This window comes from Salmo salar, chromosome ssa02, assembly GCF_905237065.1.
Source record: "Salmo salar chromosome ssa02, Ssal_v3.1, whole genome shotgun sequence".
Lineage (NCBI taxonomy): Eukaryota > Metazoa > Chordata > Actinopteri > Salmoniformes > Salmonidae > Salmo > Salmo salar.
This window is the reverse complement of record NC_059443.1, coordinates 37,132,600-37,150,903: the sequence shown is the minus strand read 5'-3', so window position 1 is coordinate 37,150,903 and position 18,304 is coordinate 37,132,600. Positions and strand designations below refer to the sequence as shown.

At 43.0% G+C, this 18,304-nt stretch overlaps 1 protein-coding gene across 3 annotated transcripts; it reads right to left on the bottom strand.

Annotated features, from left to right (window-relative positions):
* Nucleotides 1-272: 272 nt before the first annotated feature.
* Nucleotides 273-17,920, bottom strand: LOC106582161 (glucocorticoid-induced transcript 1 protein). 3 transcript variants are annotated; one of them, XM_014164974.2, is made up of 9 exons: nucleotides 17,753-17,920; nucleotides 17,252-17,633; nucleotides 14,217-14,365; nucleotides 11,128-11,220; nucleotides 7,507-7,617; nucleotides 6,585-6,722; nucleotides 5,837-6,020; nucleotides 3,144-3,264; nucleotides 273-2,867 (listed from the first exon to the last, which is right to left on the bottom strand). In XM_014164974.2, exons 2-9 carry the CDS (start codon nucleotides 17,580-17,582, stop codon nucleotides 2,456-2,458), a joined length of 1,539 nt encoding a protein of 512 aa, XP_014020449.1. In that variant the 5' UTR covers nucleotides 17,583-17,633; nucleotides 17,753-17,920; the 3' UTR covers nucleotides 273-2,455. The 3 variants fall into 3 exon arrangements, with proteins under 3 accessions (XP_014020449.1, XP_014020442.1, XP_014020456.1); XM_014164967.2 differs by having other exon boundaries at nucleotides 17,252-17,920; XM_014164981.2 differs by having other exon boundaries at nucleotides 7,507-7,614; nucleotides 17,252-17,920.
* Between the last annotated feature and the right edge of the window lie 384 nt (nucleotides 17,921-18,304).

The window sequence follows — 18,304 nt, the reverse complement described above, 5'->3', positions numbered from 1 at the left end:
CACCCTTTGAAATAAAATGTCAGACTGAGACGACATATGCAGCGTTTACCGTGAATGCAGTCTCCGCGAACGAAGGAACGTTGCCGTTATATTACATTTATACTATAGCGCTGAACTTCGGCAATAAGTACTGAATCGAGCGCCTAGTCTCGTGTGGCCAGCCTTCCAAAATCCTGTCTTGTTGGAAGCCTGGGCTTAATAAGCTAAATGGGTTCTAATACATCTAAAATAATGGGAAGCTAGTGCTTTAAAAAATAGACAAACATCAAGTGTGATTTTTTTGTATTGCTTACTTTATTGTAAAAACACAAGGTCTACATATAAAACATGAAATACACAGGCATGAAATATTAGTGCCGAACATGGCAAGCCTTGCTGAACTTTGAAAATAATATGTTAGTATGACTTCAAACTAGTCGTCGAGCAGCGGTCATCTTTACCGACAAAATATACATCTAGGTTTAAATGGATTGTGTTGCATTTGTTTGTTCGTTTTGCAAATGGTTTTGTCTGTTTTTACTTTTAAAATACTTTCATATAATTTTTGTTATATTATTGCCAAGGGGTTTTAACGTAATGTATACTGAAGATACATAATACACTTAGGGAATGGATTCAATCCGTATCGTAGAAGTATCGGGGGAGGTCCACGTTATAGCTCGATTTAAATGTAAAGGCAATAATTCCCGCGGTACTTCCGCGACAAGGATTGAATGCAGCCCTTGTACACAGTTTGATGAAATTTTTTACTCCATACTGAACGTCAAATCAAACACTAGGATACTCATAGTTTTGTATTTTTTTAACAGTATCTGATATGCTTTACGTTTTATATAGTACTGTGTGTGATTATTATCACGCCTGGAATTAAGTGCTTTGAAAATATCTCGTTAGCCTCCATGTTAATTCCGAATTTGACAGAATTATAAGTGCTGGTTGATTGCTTATCTATTTTGTATAATTTGCTCATTTCTTTTTTTTTTATGCTTAAAAAAAATGTTTTGGCCTAGATTCTATCAGATGCGCAGCAGCCAACACCCACAGCGGCATTATATCTGAAGTGGACATTGCCATTGGCTGCATGGAGAAGCATTACAAGAAATCCCATGTAGCCTTGTTTACAAGTTCGAACACTGGAATGTGAGACGTAATCTATACCTCGATTAGGCTGATAAGAAGTTCTCATTGTTTTGTTGAATGATTTTCAATTAGAGCGTCATTATTTCTATACAGCCTACACTTTTTCTCTTTTTGAACTTCTAACGCCAGAGGGATGGGTGTGGCAATGATCAGAGGAGCAGCTGCTCACTGATTTGACAACTTCAACGCAGTAACAACTGACACCGCCAAAACTCAAAGCACCGCTGGTTAACGCTTAATCCGATTGAATCTAGGCCTTATTTTGATCAATTTTATTGGTTAAATGTCATAGCTCATATTTAATCAATTTCATCACTAGGGAGGTTGAACAGGCTGTGAAAGATAATACTGCTGATATCTTGGAGCTACAATATAATAACCTCTGGAATGTCTCTTAAGCACTTGAAACTATCTTTACAGATTTCCTGTGCACCAAGTTATCATTTCTATCGATGGCAATCCTTTAATATGTCGTGTTGAAAGATTAGAATCAGCACTTGTAAAAAGACTATGGAATGTCTTAGGAGTAATGTCATGAATGACCCATAAAAGGCAACGTCAAAGTTCATGCTTGAGTAGTAGTACATTCCAAATGACCTGAGTTCATTGGTTATTCAGGGGACCTGAAACAAGGCTATGTGGGGACACTGTGCTTTGTAGCTGGCTGTTTGGTCACTTTCAGATCGTCTTTCTTCAGCTTTTTGTCATGCGTTTACATAAACTGGATTGAAACCTGAAATAAGTGTAAACATTCAGGGAAAGGTGGAGCATTGTATTATAACTGTAGGACATCCCAATGGAGTTTTCAATATAAACAGGCGTGATATTTTATTTTATATTAAAAAGCTTATCCATGCTGTAATATTGGCTAGCAACACAGAACAGCTAAATAAGCTGGTTAGATAAACATTTTCAAAATTCAATAAAATACATGTTTTTCTCTTGCCCATTGCTTCTTTAAATTCCCTTATTTTTTTCTCAATTTCTTGAATTGATTTTGATAAAGCTGATTGCTACAGAACACAATACATGAAACAATTGAATCTACCCTTGGAATAGAAAACAAGTCTTTCTGAAGGATGTTGCCTGCCACACCTTTCATAAGAGAAGGCTAGGTTAGTAAGGATAGGCCCCCCTTGCTGGCTAATGTTGTGTTAAAGAGCTATACTCAGCTAGAGGCATTCTCAGCTAGCCTGGTCCCAGATCTGTTGTGCTGTTTTGCCACCTATGGTCATTGCGACCCTAGGAGTTAGCGAGACAGCTCAAACTGACATGGGACCAGGCTAATGCTCAGCAGCTGGACTGTACCTGAGAACTAGCTGGTAAGAAGGATGTGTGTAGTGGAGCAGGGATCTGTAGACAGGCCGTCTGGGGCCATTGCTGTGCTTGTCGGTTCATCTGTGTTAGGGCCTGTGTCTGGGCTCAGACTGTCTGTGCTGTTCTCTGTGCTTGTGTCAATGCCTACGCCTGTGTCTGAGCTACTGACCATGTCTGTGCCTATAGATGAGCTCCAGTTAGTGGAGGCCAGAGTAGTGGAACTACTGGGTGTCATGGCGTCCTCGGGCCATGTGCTGCCTTTTCCATGGAGACCAGGGCTGGGCGAGGTTGTGGTGAAGTGGGAGGAGCAGAGGAGTTTGACGGGACAGAAGGCGGAGCCCCTGGGGATGAAGTTCACCTTGTTTTTGTCTGGGCATGAAAAAAGAGGGAAGCCTCTGGAGACACCAGACCTGGGGAGGAAAAGTGAGGGAGAATGTCTTCATCTTTTTATCATCACATACCAAAGTGTGTGTATGAAACGCCTACAGTGAGAGAGTCCTACAGATGTCGAATCTTAATCTGATCGTGCGGTTGCAGGAGAACTAAATGAAGATCCTACATCTGTACAGTAGCATAAGGACATACACTATCAGACCAATTTAAAGAAGAAACTAAAACATGTAACACTATGAAGTTGAGAAGCATTCGAATTAGAAATACCCCTCAACGTAGTGAAGAAGACTTACACCATCTCTTCAAACACTTTGACCCTCTCACACCCCTCCGGAGGCTCCCGTTTGAACATGTAGCTGTTGTTGGGTTTGGGAGAGGTGGCAAACTTGGGAAGGGGAGAGCTGCAGCCGCTGTCTGAAAACAGAATGAAACATATAAGCAGGTCAGTGTGGTGATCTTATGTTCCTATAAAAGAACGAATGTTAGAGATCTGTTGTCTGTAGAAGACAATGAGGTGATTCATATAATACGGCACAGTATTAATACAGCGTGAGCCATTTATCATTAAGGAAATCCTGATCACTAGACTCCTGAACAGAGGATGTGAGCGGAGCATGCCCAATTTGATTGGAGCGTGGGGCAAGATTCCCAAAGGCTGGAGCGTCGGCCATCTCGCCCGCTCCAATTTCGCCCCAGTAGAGATCACTTCAGGAGCTCAGGGCATGCCCGCCCCAGCATGCATTTGTAGTCTACTTGTGTGCTGCTAATAGCCACTTGCTTTAGCTACTGTCATGGAGTTCACTAAATATTTTCATAAAGAAACTGATAAAACACACAGGTGCTAAATCAAGGTGACTTACAAAGATGAGGACCAATAGCAAGACAGGGAGTGTGGTGACATAGTGTCCACAATGATTGTGGAATCTGAAAAGACACTTATCCCAAAAGTATGATGGTGTACTTACTACGTGCACATGCTAAAAGAAAGGAATGAGGTGGGTAGATAACTAAGTGCGTCATTATAGAAAGTATTTCTAAACTAAAAATCAGATCTCTTAAACGTTTCGTTCATTTTTGTTCTATTATCTATACAATAGGCCATCAGTGATTTTGGCCCAATAGGCCTGGCATATTCCAACGTTCAAGGAGCTTTCCGTTTTGATTGGGTTATTTTGCCTAAAACCTTTAGGCCTACCTATAAAAATAAATAAAAAAACAACTCTGCATCTCTGCCCAGCCTGGTTAGAGTGGCCTAAAGGGTGTTTATCATCCCCAGTGGCTCTGCAAGCTCAGAGAGGATATTCTCTGCTGCTGACCGGCTCTCCAGGCACCATCGCATGAGCCTGAACCCACAGACTGGCCAGCTCTCCAGGCACCATCGCATGAGCCTGAACCCAAAGACTGGCCAGCTCTCCAGGCACCATCGCATGAGCCTGAACCCACAGACTGGCCAGCTCTCCAGGCACCATCGCATGAGCCTGAACCCACAGACTGGCCAGCTCTCCAGGCACCATCGCATGAGCCTGAACCTACAGACTGGCCAGCTCTCCAGGCACCATCGCATGAGCCTGAACCCACAGACTGGCCAGCTCTCCAGGCACCATCGCATGAGCCTGAACCCACAGACTGGCCAGCTCTCCAGGCACCATCGCATGAGCCTGAACCCACAGACTGGCCAGCTCTCCAGGCACCATCGCATGAGCCTGAACCCACAGACTGGCCAGCTCTCCAGGCACCATCGCATGAGCCTGAACCCACAGACTGGCCAGCTCTCCAGGCACCATCGCATGAGCCTGAACCCACAGACTGGCCAGCTCTCCAGGCACCATCGCATGAGCCTGAACCCACAGACTGGCCAGCTCTCCAGGCACCATCGCATGAGCCTGAACCCACAGACTGGCCAGCTCTCCAGGCACCATCGCATGAGCCTGAACCCACAGACTGGCCAGCTCTCCAGGCACCATCGCATGAGCCTGAACCCACAGACTGGCCAGCTCTCCAGGCACCATCGCATGAGCCTGAACCCACAGACTGGCCAGCTCTCCAGGCACCATCGCATGAGCCTGAACCTACAGACTGGCCAGCTCTCCAGGCACCATCGCATGAGCCTGAACCCACAGACTGGCCAGCTCTCCAGGCACCATCGCATGAGCCTGAACCCACAGACTGGCCAGCTCTCCAGGCACCATCGCATGAGCCTGAACCTACAGACTGGCCAGCTCTCCAGGCACCATCGCATGAGCCTGAACCCACAGACTGGCCAGCTCTCCAGGCACCATCGCATGAGCCTGAACCCACAGACTGGCCAGCTCTCCAGGCACCATCGCATGAGCCTGAACCCACAGACTGGCCAAACTCCTGTTTCTAAAAATGTATTCAAAGGCACTAACAAGTCATTTTTCGTTTAATTTGGATTTAATTCAAAGCCTAAATGCGCAATTTATAGACTATAATGATTTAATACAACGAAATGTTGTTTAAATGCTGCTCGCTTTATGTCCCTACCAGCCTATTGTGTCGAATTTGCAAATGGTTCACAATGTACTTCTTTGTAGGCTATAGCCTTGAAATCATTGAAATAATATAGCCTAAATAATTTGTTCCTTCTTAGGCTCCCTGTCTGGCTCCTGGCCTATTTAGAGTGTTTATATGCTGTTTAACATTCAAATCCTTATGGTTTGGTTTCAATACTTAAAAACCAATTGGTAGGTCCAGTTATTCACAAAAATAGAGGGGTGTTGATTAAATTGTGATTTTGATGAATGAGGTGAACTTGGAGCGGGATTTTGTTTTTCTGTGAGCGTAGAGCGGTTTTTTTTTGCGGAGCGGTAGGAAAGGACATGGAGCGGTGAGCGGGATTTCCAATCGCTCAACTATGTTCACATACTCTGCTCCTGAGACATGCAATGGCTGGAGACTGTTGAATGTGTGCATTGAACTACAGTAATAGATCATGCAAGCCAGAAAATAAATCTGAATGGAGTACCTTTGTCAAGCTCTTCTGTAGAGCAGGGGCTGCCTTCTGGGGAGTGGAGGGGGTCAGGGGTGAAGGGCCAGGGGCTGGAACCGCCACTAGAGGGGGCCTGGGTGTCCGTGTCGCGTGTGTCACCACCATTGCCGTAGCGATGAGGCTGAAACGGGGCACGGCGGCCGTCCAACACGTCCAAAGCCTGAGAGGTCAGAGGTGGAGATGGAGGGAAAGGATGAAGGGATGAGAGGGGTGCAAGAACCACAGCAGGGCACTATATAATTCACAGTTGTTATTGATCATCATACATAAGTCAATTCAATGCATTCAGTTCATTTCAGTATTATCACACTGCATGTAAACTCCAGTACGTGTGGACGTATTTGAATGACAAGCAGAAAAGTGAATACCAGCGCAGATGATAATGTATGATACTGAATTAAAATGTTCAGAGCCCTTCTCCTTGTGCTGTAGAGTACAGCTGATTCTGAGCAGAAGAAGACTTGCTGCGCTGCAGGTCATCAATATATGTGTGTGTGTGTGTGTGTGTGTGTGTGTGTGTGTGTGTGTGTGTGTGTGTGTGTGTGTGTGTGTGTGTGTGTGTGTGTGTGTGTGAGAGAGTGTGGGCACTCATGCACGCACTTCAGGTAGAGCCATTTCACTAACCTGTCAAGGTTTACTGCCCTACTTCACACACAATTTACAGCTCTACTCAACTTTCAGCAATTTAAATCAGTGTGAGTGAGAATATAGTGTGTGTGCCCACCTGTATTCCCTGCTTCCAGTCCTCTCGGATGAACACATTCTCCAGCTCGTGGTTGATGCCCTCCACGCTGCTAGGCACTCTCGATATGAGGGACTTTGGCACTGGGATGTTCGACAGGGCTTTGGAAACCACCTTATTCTGGAAAACATGGCAAACCAAGGGTTATATTTTCTTAGGTGGTGGAAATGTTTTGTAGCTTTTCTATGATCATTTTAAACAGACATCTTGTCAATTGTATGCTCTCCCCAGTATTTCAGTGTATGGTATCGCTATAGAATGTGATTTATGTGAGGTTAAATTTGAAGTGAAATGACATTAAAGTGAGGGCAACAATAATATAGGCTGTGACTGTGATCTACCACAGGTGAAAGTCATACCATGTCAAAGTTAGTTTATGTTCTTTTCCCCAGTGCTTTGTTTACAGTTGCTCAGTATCCGTTAATGAATGAACCACAAACACAGAGAGTACTGGGAACTGGGCATGCCCAGACACGTCTCCTCCTCTTCCTCATCTGTCTCTGGTCAGAATAGGGACTCGTGAACTAGAGCTCTTTAAATCAAATATGGCTCTTATATATAATAAGTGGTCTGACCACATTCATATGACAGGAAACATGCCTGAACAATTGCCTGAATTGTGCTTGAACAATTCTGCATTACAGCAAAGCCACGTTGTTGTTTTGGAAGGACATGTTGCCTGAAGCAGAAACAGCCTGGCACCCAGGCTACCAAAACCCTAGTCTATACATTTACAATCAAGTATTATCCATAATAAGTACTGCATTTATTTCAGGTTGTACATGGTACAGTGACACTCCCACTGTGAATATAGCATTGGGGCAGACACCATACTAGTTCCATGCTACCATGCCCTGTGATCTGGGTGGCAGACACAGGGAGGCAGCAGTAGGGTAGAACTCACCTGGGGATGGCATGTGGTGCTGGTGTGTAGTCCCAGCTGCTGATCTCTGTCTTTGCTCTGGCGGCTGACCTGTTTACTGCGCTGGAGCTGCAGCCTGAGTTTAGCAATCTGCTGGAGAAAGACAGGGGGTTTACCTCAGAGAAAATGAATGGTTCTCAATGGACATTAAAGGTAGCCTGGTGGTCCCATACTGCATGTGCTGTGTAGCCAACACTTCTATTGTTTCATGCCATATATGGCAGAGAGGAGTTGGCTAAAGCACACATAGACTGGACCACCAAGCTATATTTGAGGTGTAATTCAATAGAATATGCATTTAGAAAAGGCACAAAGCAATACATAAGGGATAATCAACGAGGAGCAATGCATTCAACGGAAAATAATGCACGATGTGGAAGGTGTGCCACGACGCTAAGCTTCCTCGGATTTCCATTGTTTTGTGTTGTTTTCCTCAGAACAACATTTCTCCAGCATTCAGAGTGATATGTCCACAGATTCAGAATGAATTTGAAAAGAATCTGTAAAGAGAGGGCTTTTATGGATATAGCTACGGTCAAACATAAGTGAAGTCAAAAGGTTATTATGTTTCTGTACTGGTTATATAATCATAACATAATCAGTTGTATAATGCAGACTAAGGCGAGGTCTTTTAATGCTGATCTTATAATCCTGGCTATACAGTACACAGAAAGGGTATGTCTACTCTATAGGATGCCCTTCCCTGCAAGTCATCGATAGAGGTTATTATAGAACAGTACCATGTCATCCATATAGGTTATTATAGAACAGTACCATGTCATCCATATAGGTTATTATAGAACAGTACCATGTCATCCATATAGGTTATTATAGAACAGTACCATGTCATCCATATAGGTTATTATAGAACAGTACCATGTCATCCATATAGGTTATTATAGAACAGTACCATGTCATCCATATAGGTTATTATAGAACAGTACCATGTCATCCACAGAGGTTATTATAGAACAGTACCATGTCATCCATATAGGTTATTATAGAACAGTACCATGTCATCCATAGAGGTTATTATAGAACAGTACCATGTCATCCATAGAGGTTATTATAGAACAGTACCATGTCATCCATATAGGTTATTATAGAACAGTACCATGTCATCCATATAGGTTATTATAGAACAGTACCATGTCATCCATATAGGTTATTATAGAACAGTACCATGTCATCCATAGAGGTTATTATAGAACAGTACCATGTCATCCATAGAGGTTATTATAGAACAGTACCATGTCATCCATATAGGTTATTATAGTACAGTACCATGTCATCCATATAGGTTATTATAGAACAGTACCATGTCATCCATATAGGTTATTATAGAACAGTACCATGTCATCCATAGAGGTTATTATAGAACAGTACCATGTCATCCATATAGGTTATTATAGTACAGTACCATGTCATCCATATAGGTTATTATAGAACAGTACCATGTCATCCATAGAGGTTATTATAGAACAGTACCATGTCATCCACAGAGGTTATTATAGAACAGTACCATGTCATCCACATAGGTTATTATAGAACAGTACCATGTCATCCATATAGGTTATTATAGAACAGTACCATGTCATCCACATAGGTTATTATAGAACAGTACCATGTCATCCATATAGGTTATTATAGAACAGTACCATGTCATCCATATAGGTTATTATAGAACAGTACCATGTCATCCACAGAGGTTATTATAGAACAGTACCATGTCATCCATATAGGTTATTATAGAACAGTACCATGTCATCCATATAGGTTATTATAGAACAGTTCCATGTCATCCATAGAGGTTATTATAGAACAGTACCATGTCATCCACAGAGGTTATTATAGAACAGTACCATGTCATCCATATAGGTTATTTTTTAACAGTACCATGTCATCCACAGAGGGTACAGTGTGGTTCGTCTGGATTGACTTGCTTTGAGAGTACCTAATAGGAGGCAATAGAGCCAAGGCAATCCATATGAGGTTTCTGAAGATGAGAACAAACAGGGCAGTGTAAAACTCCGTGTATTAAAGGGCTGGACCTCACAATATGATATTATCACAATACTTAGGTGAGCGATACGATATGTATTGTGATTCTATATGTATTGCGATTGGATACTGCGATTTTATTGCGATGATAAAAAATGAAAAATTGGTTCCAAACATATTGCTCACTATATGTCTGCTGCAGACGGATAAGAGAAAACCATGACAAAATGAGTTTTGGAGGTAAAAGTGCTCAAAACATGTTGGCTCACCATTAAAAACAATTAAAAAGATGAAGAACTAGCTATAGGATGGTAAATACCAGAGTTTTTAATCAATACTTCGAGTCAACGGTATCGATATAAAATCGACAAAAACAATGCTGCGATACTCTACTGCCTTGAAACTCAACTCTGGACCTGGAAACCTGTTCCACTGTGTTTTTCTGTTCCCCTCTAATCAGGGACTGATTTAGACCTGGGACATCAGATGGGTGCAATTCATTATCAGGTAGAACAGAAAAATCCAGACCTTGTAGAGTAAGATTTTAATATCCCTTCTTACTGTATTGCTTCCCCCTCCCCCCATCTCTACTGTATAGTACCACTCACCGTTGGGTGGGAAGATTTGTCCTTTGGCTATATATGACTGGGTCAGCTAAAATATGTATGAAAGACTACATGTCAAATCCAAATGTACCTATTGCTACTTTTATATGCTACAACGGGCGACTTAGATAATCTTAGATTATTAGTATCTTTAGAAACATATATATATATGTTGCTATATGTTACTACATGTACATACAGTACAGTAGCATATCATCATAATCATGTCAAGAACAAAAAGAAACATCTCAACACAGTGAGAGAACATTCCATCCCTTTAGTGTTTATTGCTCATCTAACAACAGGCCTATCTTATGTAAGTCAGCCCACTTCAAAAGCCTCAATAACATTGTTTTGCTGTATTGCTCTTGAGCAAAAGCCAGCAGACTGGAAAAAGCTTATATATGTGTTGTTTGTAGGATGACTAGGCCTTTATGGAGATAGATAAGGCTCATCCTTGTCACTGGAGTATCAACAGGGCCAAGCTGAGAGGGAAATGATATGGCTGTTACACCCTGCAGAGATGCCACGGACTAGACTACAGAGGGAAAGGAAGGTTAAATAAAGACTGTGGTCTGGAAGAGCTAGAGAACTAATAGCTCAATGTGGTCTCCAACTAGCCACTAATTCAGCCAGGCTACGCGCACAGAAACCGACCTTCAGGAGAATAATATTTAACTGAACCTCATATCCTGACAAATAAAACACATTTCAAGTAATGGCTGAACCTCAAAGCCCTGACAAAAAAAATGATGCACATACAGTGCAGCTCCAATAATGTCAACAATACAACTCTTGCTGGATGTTTTGTGACACACCAGCTATTCTGGTCTAACATTAAACTCCTCAGAGAGTTATGGTGTTGACATCGGTTACAGTATTGGATTACAAATAATAGGATAGCGCTCCGTACAGTTGTTTTGGCTAGGGACATAGGTCATGCAGAGAGTGTGTAGGCTAGGCTACATATGCTAGGAAGGTTGAGTCTGGCACCTACCTCTTTCAGATGGTCTGCACTGCCCCAGGAGGCTGACCGCTGGTGTGGGCTTCCCTGCTCCCCTCCAGCCTCCTCTATCCACAGACCAGGAGTCTGAAACACACACACACACACACACACACACACACACACACACACACACACACACACACACACACACACACACACACACACACACACACACACACACACAGATATATAAATATGCATACTCTAAGCAGTGGATAAACAAATACACCCACATCAATCCCCATCATTTGTATGGAATTCAGGACTGAGACAAGACTCCGGAATTCATTGAGATGAACAGACGAGGGAGAGGTGGGTGAAATCAATCATCACCCCTGTGCCTTCGCCAGAGATGCACACATCTGGAAACAATCAAACGAGTCAAAAATTGTCTTTGCGGGATAAAGAAGGATGCAGGCACAAAACAGTAATAATATGTGTGATAGCTACTACTTAAAGTTGTATCCTTACAGTTTTAATGACAATCCACATTAGGACAGACTGCCAAAGGCTACTTTGTGGCTGGTGACTGACATACTAGATACTAACTACTAGCTGGTAAGTCTGTGGGAAATGGCTGCTCTTTCTCCACTACAGCAGATAGAGAAAAGTACTCTAGTGTCTACAAGAATGCAACCTTTACATAAATAGCAGAACGGTTAACTTATGTAAAATACATGCAAAAAAAGAGACAGGATGTTTCAAAAGCATGTTTGCAACCATGATGCACTTCCCCTTGATTATGCATATCAACAGTGACATTGGTCCTCCAAGGAGTCGTGGTCAGTACAGTAGAGCGAAGCATCTTAAATGTCAATGTCCTCGTACTGCCGTACGTTTGACCCTTGTCGAAAAACAAAACATCCTCTATAACGCACAACGTTACACAAAAGACCCACTCTATGATATGCAACATGAAGAACACTAGTGATGCATTATGGCTACTGGCACATTGCTCTTCAGAAAGGACAAACGGTTTAAACGGGTGTTTGTGCGCCAATAAAGAGGCCACTATGCTGGATGGCAGATGTGCTAGCGTTTAAAGTAACATTTTGAACATGGCTATGGTATTACTGTGGTGTTCGATGCCAGAGCCAAACATTGAGGGCTGAATGAATAGTGAAAGGAAAGTTTCCAATACTAAGTGCAAACTTTGCAAAAAGTTATATTGAGATGTTAAGTAATATGGGTATTATTAACTTGTAGCCTAGTTCTCCAGTACTACTAAAGCCTACCCTTCAGCAAATAGTTAGAAGGGTACAAGAACATAGCAATGCTTACACCATAGGCTACTTATCGCCATCATCATTGTAAGAACAATTTAAAATGTTTATTTTTTATAACAAATGAAGTGTCTGTTCACAGAGCTCCCAGCTTTGTGTACCTCAAGCCTCTTTTATCGACTTAGTTTTTGCCCTTCCCGGCCTGTCTTGTGTGTTTTGTGGGGTTGTTTGCCAGGTGCCGTGCCAGATAATGCTCTGGTGAGATAAAGGTAGGGTACTTTACTTTCACATAGTCTACAGCTCATGTTAAATGACTCTCACCCCACTTAAAATCCTATTTGATTTCCCAGCAGGGATACTAAACGTCAATGGATTTACAATGGAATTGAAGTTGGTTTGTTTAGTTTACATGCTGAGGTAAGAGTATAGAATGCCACAGCTATCATTTGGTCTGATTTGAGTTGATGAGGGCATTACGTTCTGGTTCTGTGACCTTGTTGGTCTTCTCATCTACAGATTATCTTGCACGTCTAAAACATGAGGAACAATTTTTCGAGAATAGATAAATATCTTTGACTAAACGCTCATTATGGATTCAAGCTTCTTGAAGAACAAGGAAATCGCAGTAATGCATAACTGCTGATTTTAAACGACTCATAAGTAAAACATGCCGAGTTGATAGTCATCGATAATAGACTGTCCACATCCTGCCTGTGTAAAACAATTCTAAAGATTAAGACAGTCTTTAGTCTGGTGTGTGTGTGTGTGTGTGTGTGTGTGTGTGTGTGTGTGTGTGTGTGTGTGTGTGTGTGTGGCGCACACCAGACTAAATCAATGCATTCTGTCTGTCTGTCTGTCTGTCTGTCTGTCTGTCTGTCTGTCTGTCTGTCTGTCTGTCTGTCTGTCTGTCTGTCTGTCTGTCTGTCTGTCTGTGTGTGCTTGTAGGTATGCCTGTGTGTGTGTGTGTGTCTGTGTGTGTGTCTGTTTAATCTTCATACAGACATTCTCTGTGTTCTGTAACCACAGGGCCTGGGGCAGACAGATCTATCCCAGAACAGTGATTAGCATATGTATGGCCCTCTGCTCCTCACTCCCACACAAAGGCAGACGGGCCAGCCACGAGGGCCAGGTGGTAAGCAGTGGGATTCCTCTCCTCGCCCCAACCATCGCCTGAGGGACAGGTGCAAACAACTTCACCTCCACAGACAACTACATTCCAGCTCTGAAAAGAGCCCGTCTCTAGATTGTGTGCTACAACAAAGACTTTCTGTCCCAGGTTTTTTGCTGTTGCAGTGTTACAGGCGATTTGGGGTAATAGGAGAGATCTTGTTAACAGGAAGTAGCTAGTCTGTGACTGTACTTGGGGAGTTTGTGCTTTTCCTAATGGAAGTGGTTTAAGTGAAGCAGTCCACACCATCATTAGGGGAACGTTGATTCTATATGTAGCTACTTAAACCTGGAGGCCCACTCACCACTTCAGAAGACTAAACAAAGAGCCCCAAGGTGAATGAACGGTTAAAGGGAAGAAGCCATGTAAATGAGGCTGGGCGGCGCTCATTCAGCCACATGAAAGGATTCTATTAGGATGGACAGCGCGACCATGGTCAATGGCCCTGCCATCATCATACATATTCAATATGGGTTCATAACCACAAACATCTGCCCATTCTCAAACTGCATGGAACGGCCAATCACTTTGACCATAATAGTGAGTGCTGATGTGTGGGCTGCTACCCAGGAAAATTGTAGTCAAAATAAACCCAGTACGAGTTTTTCTGAAGAGAAACTTGATTTAGAAAACATATGCTTTTAAATAAATTATTATGTGCTTTTGTGGGTCCTTTGGCCTACAGTTACCTGTGTGGCTTTGTCTTTCATGCAGGAAGGGTAGGGTCCGTGGGAGTCACGAGGCCACTGGCCTGTGAGGTACGGCCCCATAATGGCGTCCAGGGAAGATGTCCGACGGATAGCACTGGAGCTACGCACCTGCAGTTTGGACCTCTCTCCTACAGGAGCGAGGGGAGAGCAAGGGTCAGTATAGGACACACCCACACTGTCATACTGAACAATTGGCCCGGAACATCTTGTTGTTTTCCATAAACGGCTCTATTGCTAACCTTATTGACTATCAGTGCTCTACAGTGATATATACTAGGTCTAACTAATCTGGATGTGTTGAAGCTAGGTCTGATGTCATGGGAGCTGCCTTCTCTCAGCCAAAGTAGTTAAACACACACCACCCACATAAGAACTCATTAACAACCACACCACAATTAACAGCAATATGGCCTGCATTCACTCAACATTCCTCCTGCAGTAACTCACAGTAAAGACCCAAACACAGAAATGCCCTGTTTTTCCAAAGCAGGGAGACATGAAGGAGGAAATGGTTGAAAGCATAGGCTAGTAAGCAGTATTATGCTTTGTGATTGTTGAAAGTCAATGAGAGCGCCTTGCTTTCCATATCAAAGAGCTTCTGAGGGGGTGAAGGAGGTGACCAGGGTACACATTCTTCATTCAATCTGTTCCTTGTCTAAGTGCATATGCAGTGTTCCTTTTCGATACCACTACACACCACCTGGGTCTAGGGCCTAGATGATCAGCCAAGTCTGAGCATATCAACCAAAATATGTTGGCTAAGTAAGTAAACCCAATGACTTAGGGTAAACTATCTGAGGAAAAGGGAGTGGATTTCCATCAATATTGTTGTAGCCAAAGTTCTCCAAACACAGCATGAAAATTTAGCCCGAGTGATTTTCCACGGTCTCTCCACTTTGCTAAATTTAGGCTCTCAAGAGCAAAATAAAGTCAGATCATTTCCTGGCTTTTAGTGTGCACAAGGTCCCTTTCACAATTTTCTAATCAACCTTTTGAAAAATAGTGAACTTTCTACCAAAGTTGACAGATTTTGGGCTGGGTTCTAGGTTTAACAACAAGCTTGTTTTCCAATTTACTCTTACTCTGCAGTTTGGGGACGTGCAACAATGAGGCAGGCCATTTCAGCACAGCTGGCACTTTGACAGGGAGGGGGAGTTTCTTTGTTGAGACCATTGGGAAGGCCTGGTGTGGGGATGATGTCATAGTGTGAACCTAAAGATCATGTGGTGGAATGTCACCCTTTTCCATGGCCTTCACCCTGGCCTGTTGTCCTTGCAACCCTTTCCCCACCACCTAGCTCAGATGAGATGAGTGATGCGAATGAACACGCTGACTGACTGAAAGGAAGATGTCCACTAGTTAACTTCTCCAATGTTCCAATCACAAAGCTGCATGGCTGACAAGGACACAATGTCTTGTCCACTTGAATGTTTAACCTTAATTTGTCAGATGCCTCGAAAGATAAAACCACAAATTCCCTTCAGTGTGTTTGCTGCAAATAGCCTACAATTCTGAGGAAACGGTCAAATAAAAATAGCTCCATATTTCCGTTTGCCAATGAAAGATGAACAATACATCTACATATTTCCATTTCCATCCCTGTGCACTTCCCAGTGGTATCCCAATTCTACATGTCGCAATGCAATGCGCCTCCTACCCCTAGCTAGCAGATGACATCACATGAAACAAACTAGCCTTCGACTGGGAGGTCACTGCCATCCAACAGCGGGTCTCCATCACGACGTATGTGACTGGACACTGCTCAGGGTCGAAGGTCATCTCATTCTGAGGACCAGGGAATGCAAGGCATGTCATGTCATTTTCCCGAACATTGAGTTACCAACCCCACAATAACCGCAATGCAGCTCAAAGACAAGGAGGCTGCCATCTTGGGGAAAGGTAAGGCGGACGCCATTATACTCCACTGATGTAGGAGGGCGTCAAGACAGCTGGAGTGTCATGGCTGTCACTGGTTAAACCATGGTGATTCATGACCTGCCCTCGTAAAGTGCAGAAGGTCATTATAGTAAAAATACCTTGTTGCATAGTGAGTACAACATAGTCCTGGATGCAGATTTGGAGTCACACAGCAGGTTCGACGCAGTCTCCAAGCTGTGACAGAAAAAGCTAACTGTATTCAGAGATTTCACCTTCACAAAGGCATGGAGACATTAACTGGATGCTTTGTGTGTCTTGCGTTTTACTGCTGTGAAATTTTTGTTGTTGGGGAAGATAAATATAATCAGTCTGAATACCAGCGGCAACATCAATATTTGACAGGAGAGCCTGTCTCAGAAACAGGATTTAGAGTGGTCTAGTCTCCCATCTCCCCCTTCAGTCCACCCTCCATCTCCTTATCACCTGAAAGGAACAACTGCTCAGGCTGAACCAATAGAGATGTGAAATGTCACACCACTCACTTCCATTCTCCATAACATAGGGTCTCCATAACACAGTTGAAAGTGAGTAGGTGAGTAGGTCACTGTAACCTGACTGTTTGTCCAACATCAATTCTCACTGTCTACGGCCCCCTTACAACCCTTAAACATGTCTTGCGGCCAGTGATCTCCTCCCTTTTCCTGTCAATAGTCCATAAGCAGCAGGAGTGTAAGAGAGGACACTATAAGCTTCCTTATTAGCGATGTGATGTACTGTGGTAGTAGGCCTTGGTATGGGCCTACTTCCCCTTTTGTCAAACTCTGGGGCCATATATTCAATCAAAACCTAATATGCTCCCTAAATCAGCACAAGACAAATCATGTGTTTGACTTACCTTAGAAACCTAGTGCCCTATTCCGTGTCAAGGTGACTGAATAGGGCCCAGTCAGTATCACTAATCCATCAATATTGTAAAAATTAATTAGGCTATAAAATGCATAGCAAACACTTTATTACAAGAATACAAAAGGCATACAATCTCTTGACCATCACCAAGAGCAAGCAAAATGGTGCATTTGTCCTGAATACATCGATATTGTAGCATGTGGTAGGTGGATAATATAACAATATTTTACCTCTACAAACGGGTGAGTTTGGACCCCGGTCAGGTGAGTGCGAGACCCTATTTTCAGGAGACAGCCCCTGTCTCGTGGCGCCAGTGCAATTTACTCCAAGATTCAGATTCGCACTTGGGGGAGATGACCCGCGGCTACTTGTCTGTCCATTGTTGCCTCCAACAGAGAGAGACAGAGAGCGTGTCGGGCTGCTCTGGCCCCCGCGTAGGAGCTGGTAGGGCACGGTAGCACGGATGGGGTGCAAACGGCAGCTGTTGGAAAAACTGGGGGACCCTGCATTGCTACGTCTGACTGTGGACTGTTGTTGAAGCGAGTTGGTGGGAACTGACATTCTGCTGCTTCGTATCACTTTCAGGAACAAATTTCCCCAAGATATCCGCTTCTGGAAAACACAGGATTAACTTCCTTTAATTTTAGCTCGTATGCTGCTCGAGCTCATTTTGCAGCAATCTCGCCGTTATCTTGCATCTTGAAAAGGCGAATTCTACTGCAATAACTTACCTCGAAGAACACTAAAACAAGTATTCTTTGGGCATGTTTGTCGAGAACTTTAAATATATGTTGTTTTAAAAACTTAATTTGTACAGTTAGCTAAACATATTCCCTAATATTTGGCGATACCGTACCGTCCCCATGTCCACTGTAAATGACAGTTGTATCCGCAAGACTACTGGCTGATAAACCTGGGCGGGCTGCACTCTTTCATTCTGATCCTGTGGTTGGACAGCTAAATTATACAGTAACATTACTCATTGGTCCAATGTTGTCTAGTGACTGTACTTTCAGCCAATAACTTCATCGATGTATTATAAGGATTGGACCAATTTCTTTCTAAAAAACCTTCGTTTAAAAAAATTTACTTTACAATTTTTGTGTAATTACCTGTACGTTTAAATATATAACGTGTTATGTAATGACGTTAATTCATATGGACGAAATGTTGTTGGACAAACCTGATTCTAGGACAGACATGATTTGATGAAATATGATCCTCACAGTTTTTAAACCAAATGTGCATAGTCCCAGGACTAAACTATATGTATATACGTATTT

What these genes read in the sequence shown, in the direction of transcription:
- LOC106582161 (XM_014164967.2), bottom strand. Translation starts at nt 17,582, where the DNA reads ATGTCAGTTCCCACCAACTCGCTTCAACAACAGTCCACAGTCAGACGT. An exon ending in GCACCACATGCCATCCCCAG is followed by an intron (nt 6,723 to 7,506) that starts GTGAGTTCTACC and finishes CATGTTTTCCAG; the next exon opens with AATAAGGTGGTTTCCAAAGC. An exon ending in AAAGTGTTTGAAGAGATGGT is followed by an intron (nt 2,868 to 3,143) that starts GTAAGTCTTCTT and finishes TTTCCTCCCCAG; the next exon opens with GTCTGGTGTCTCCAGAGGCT.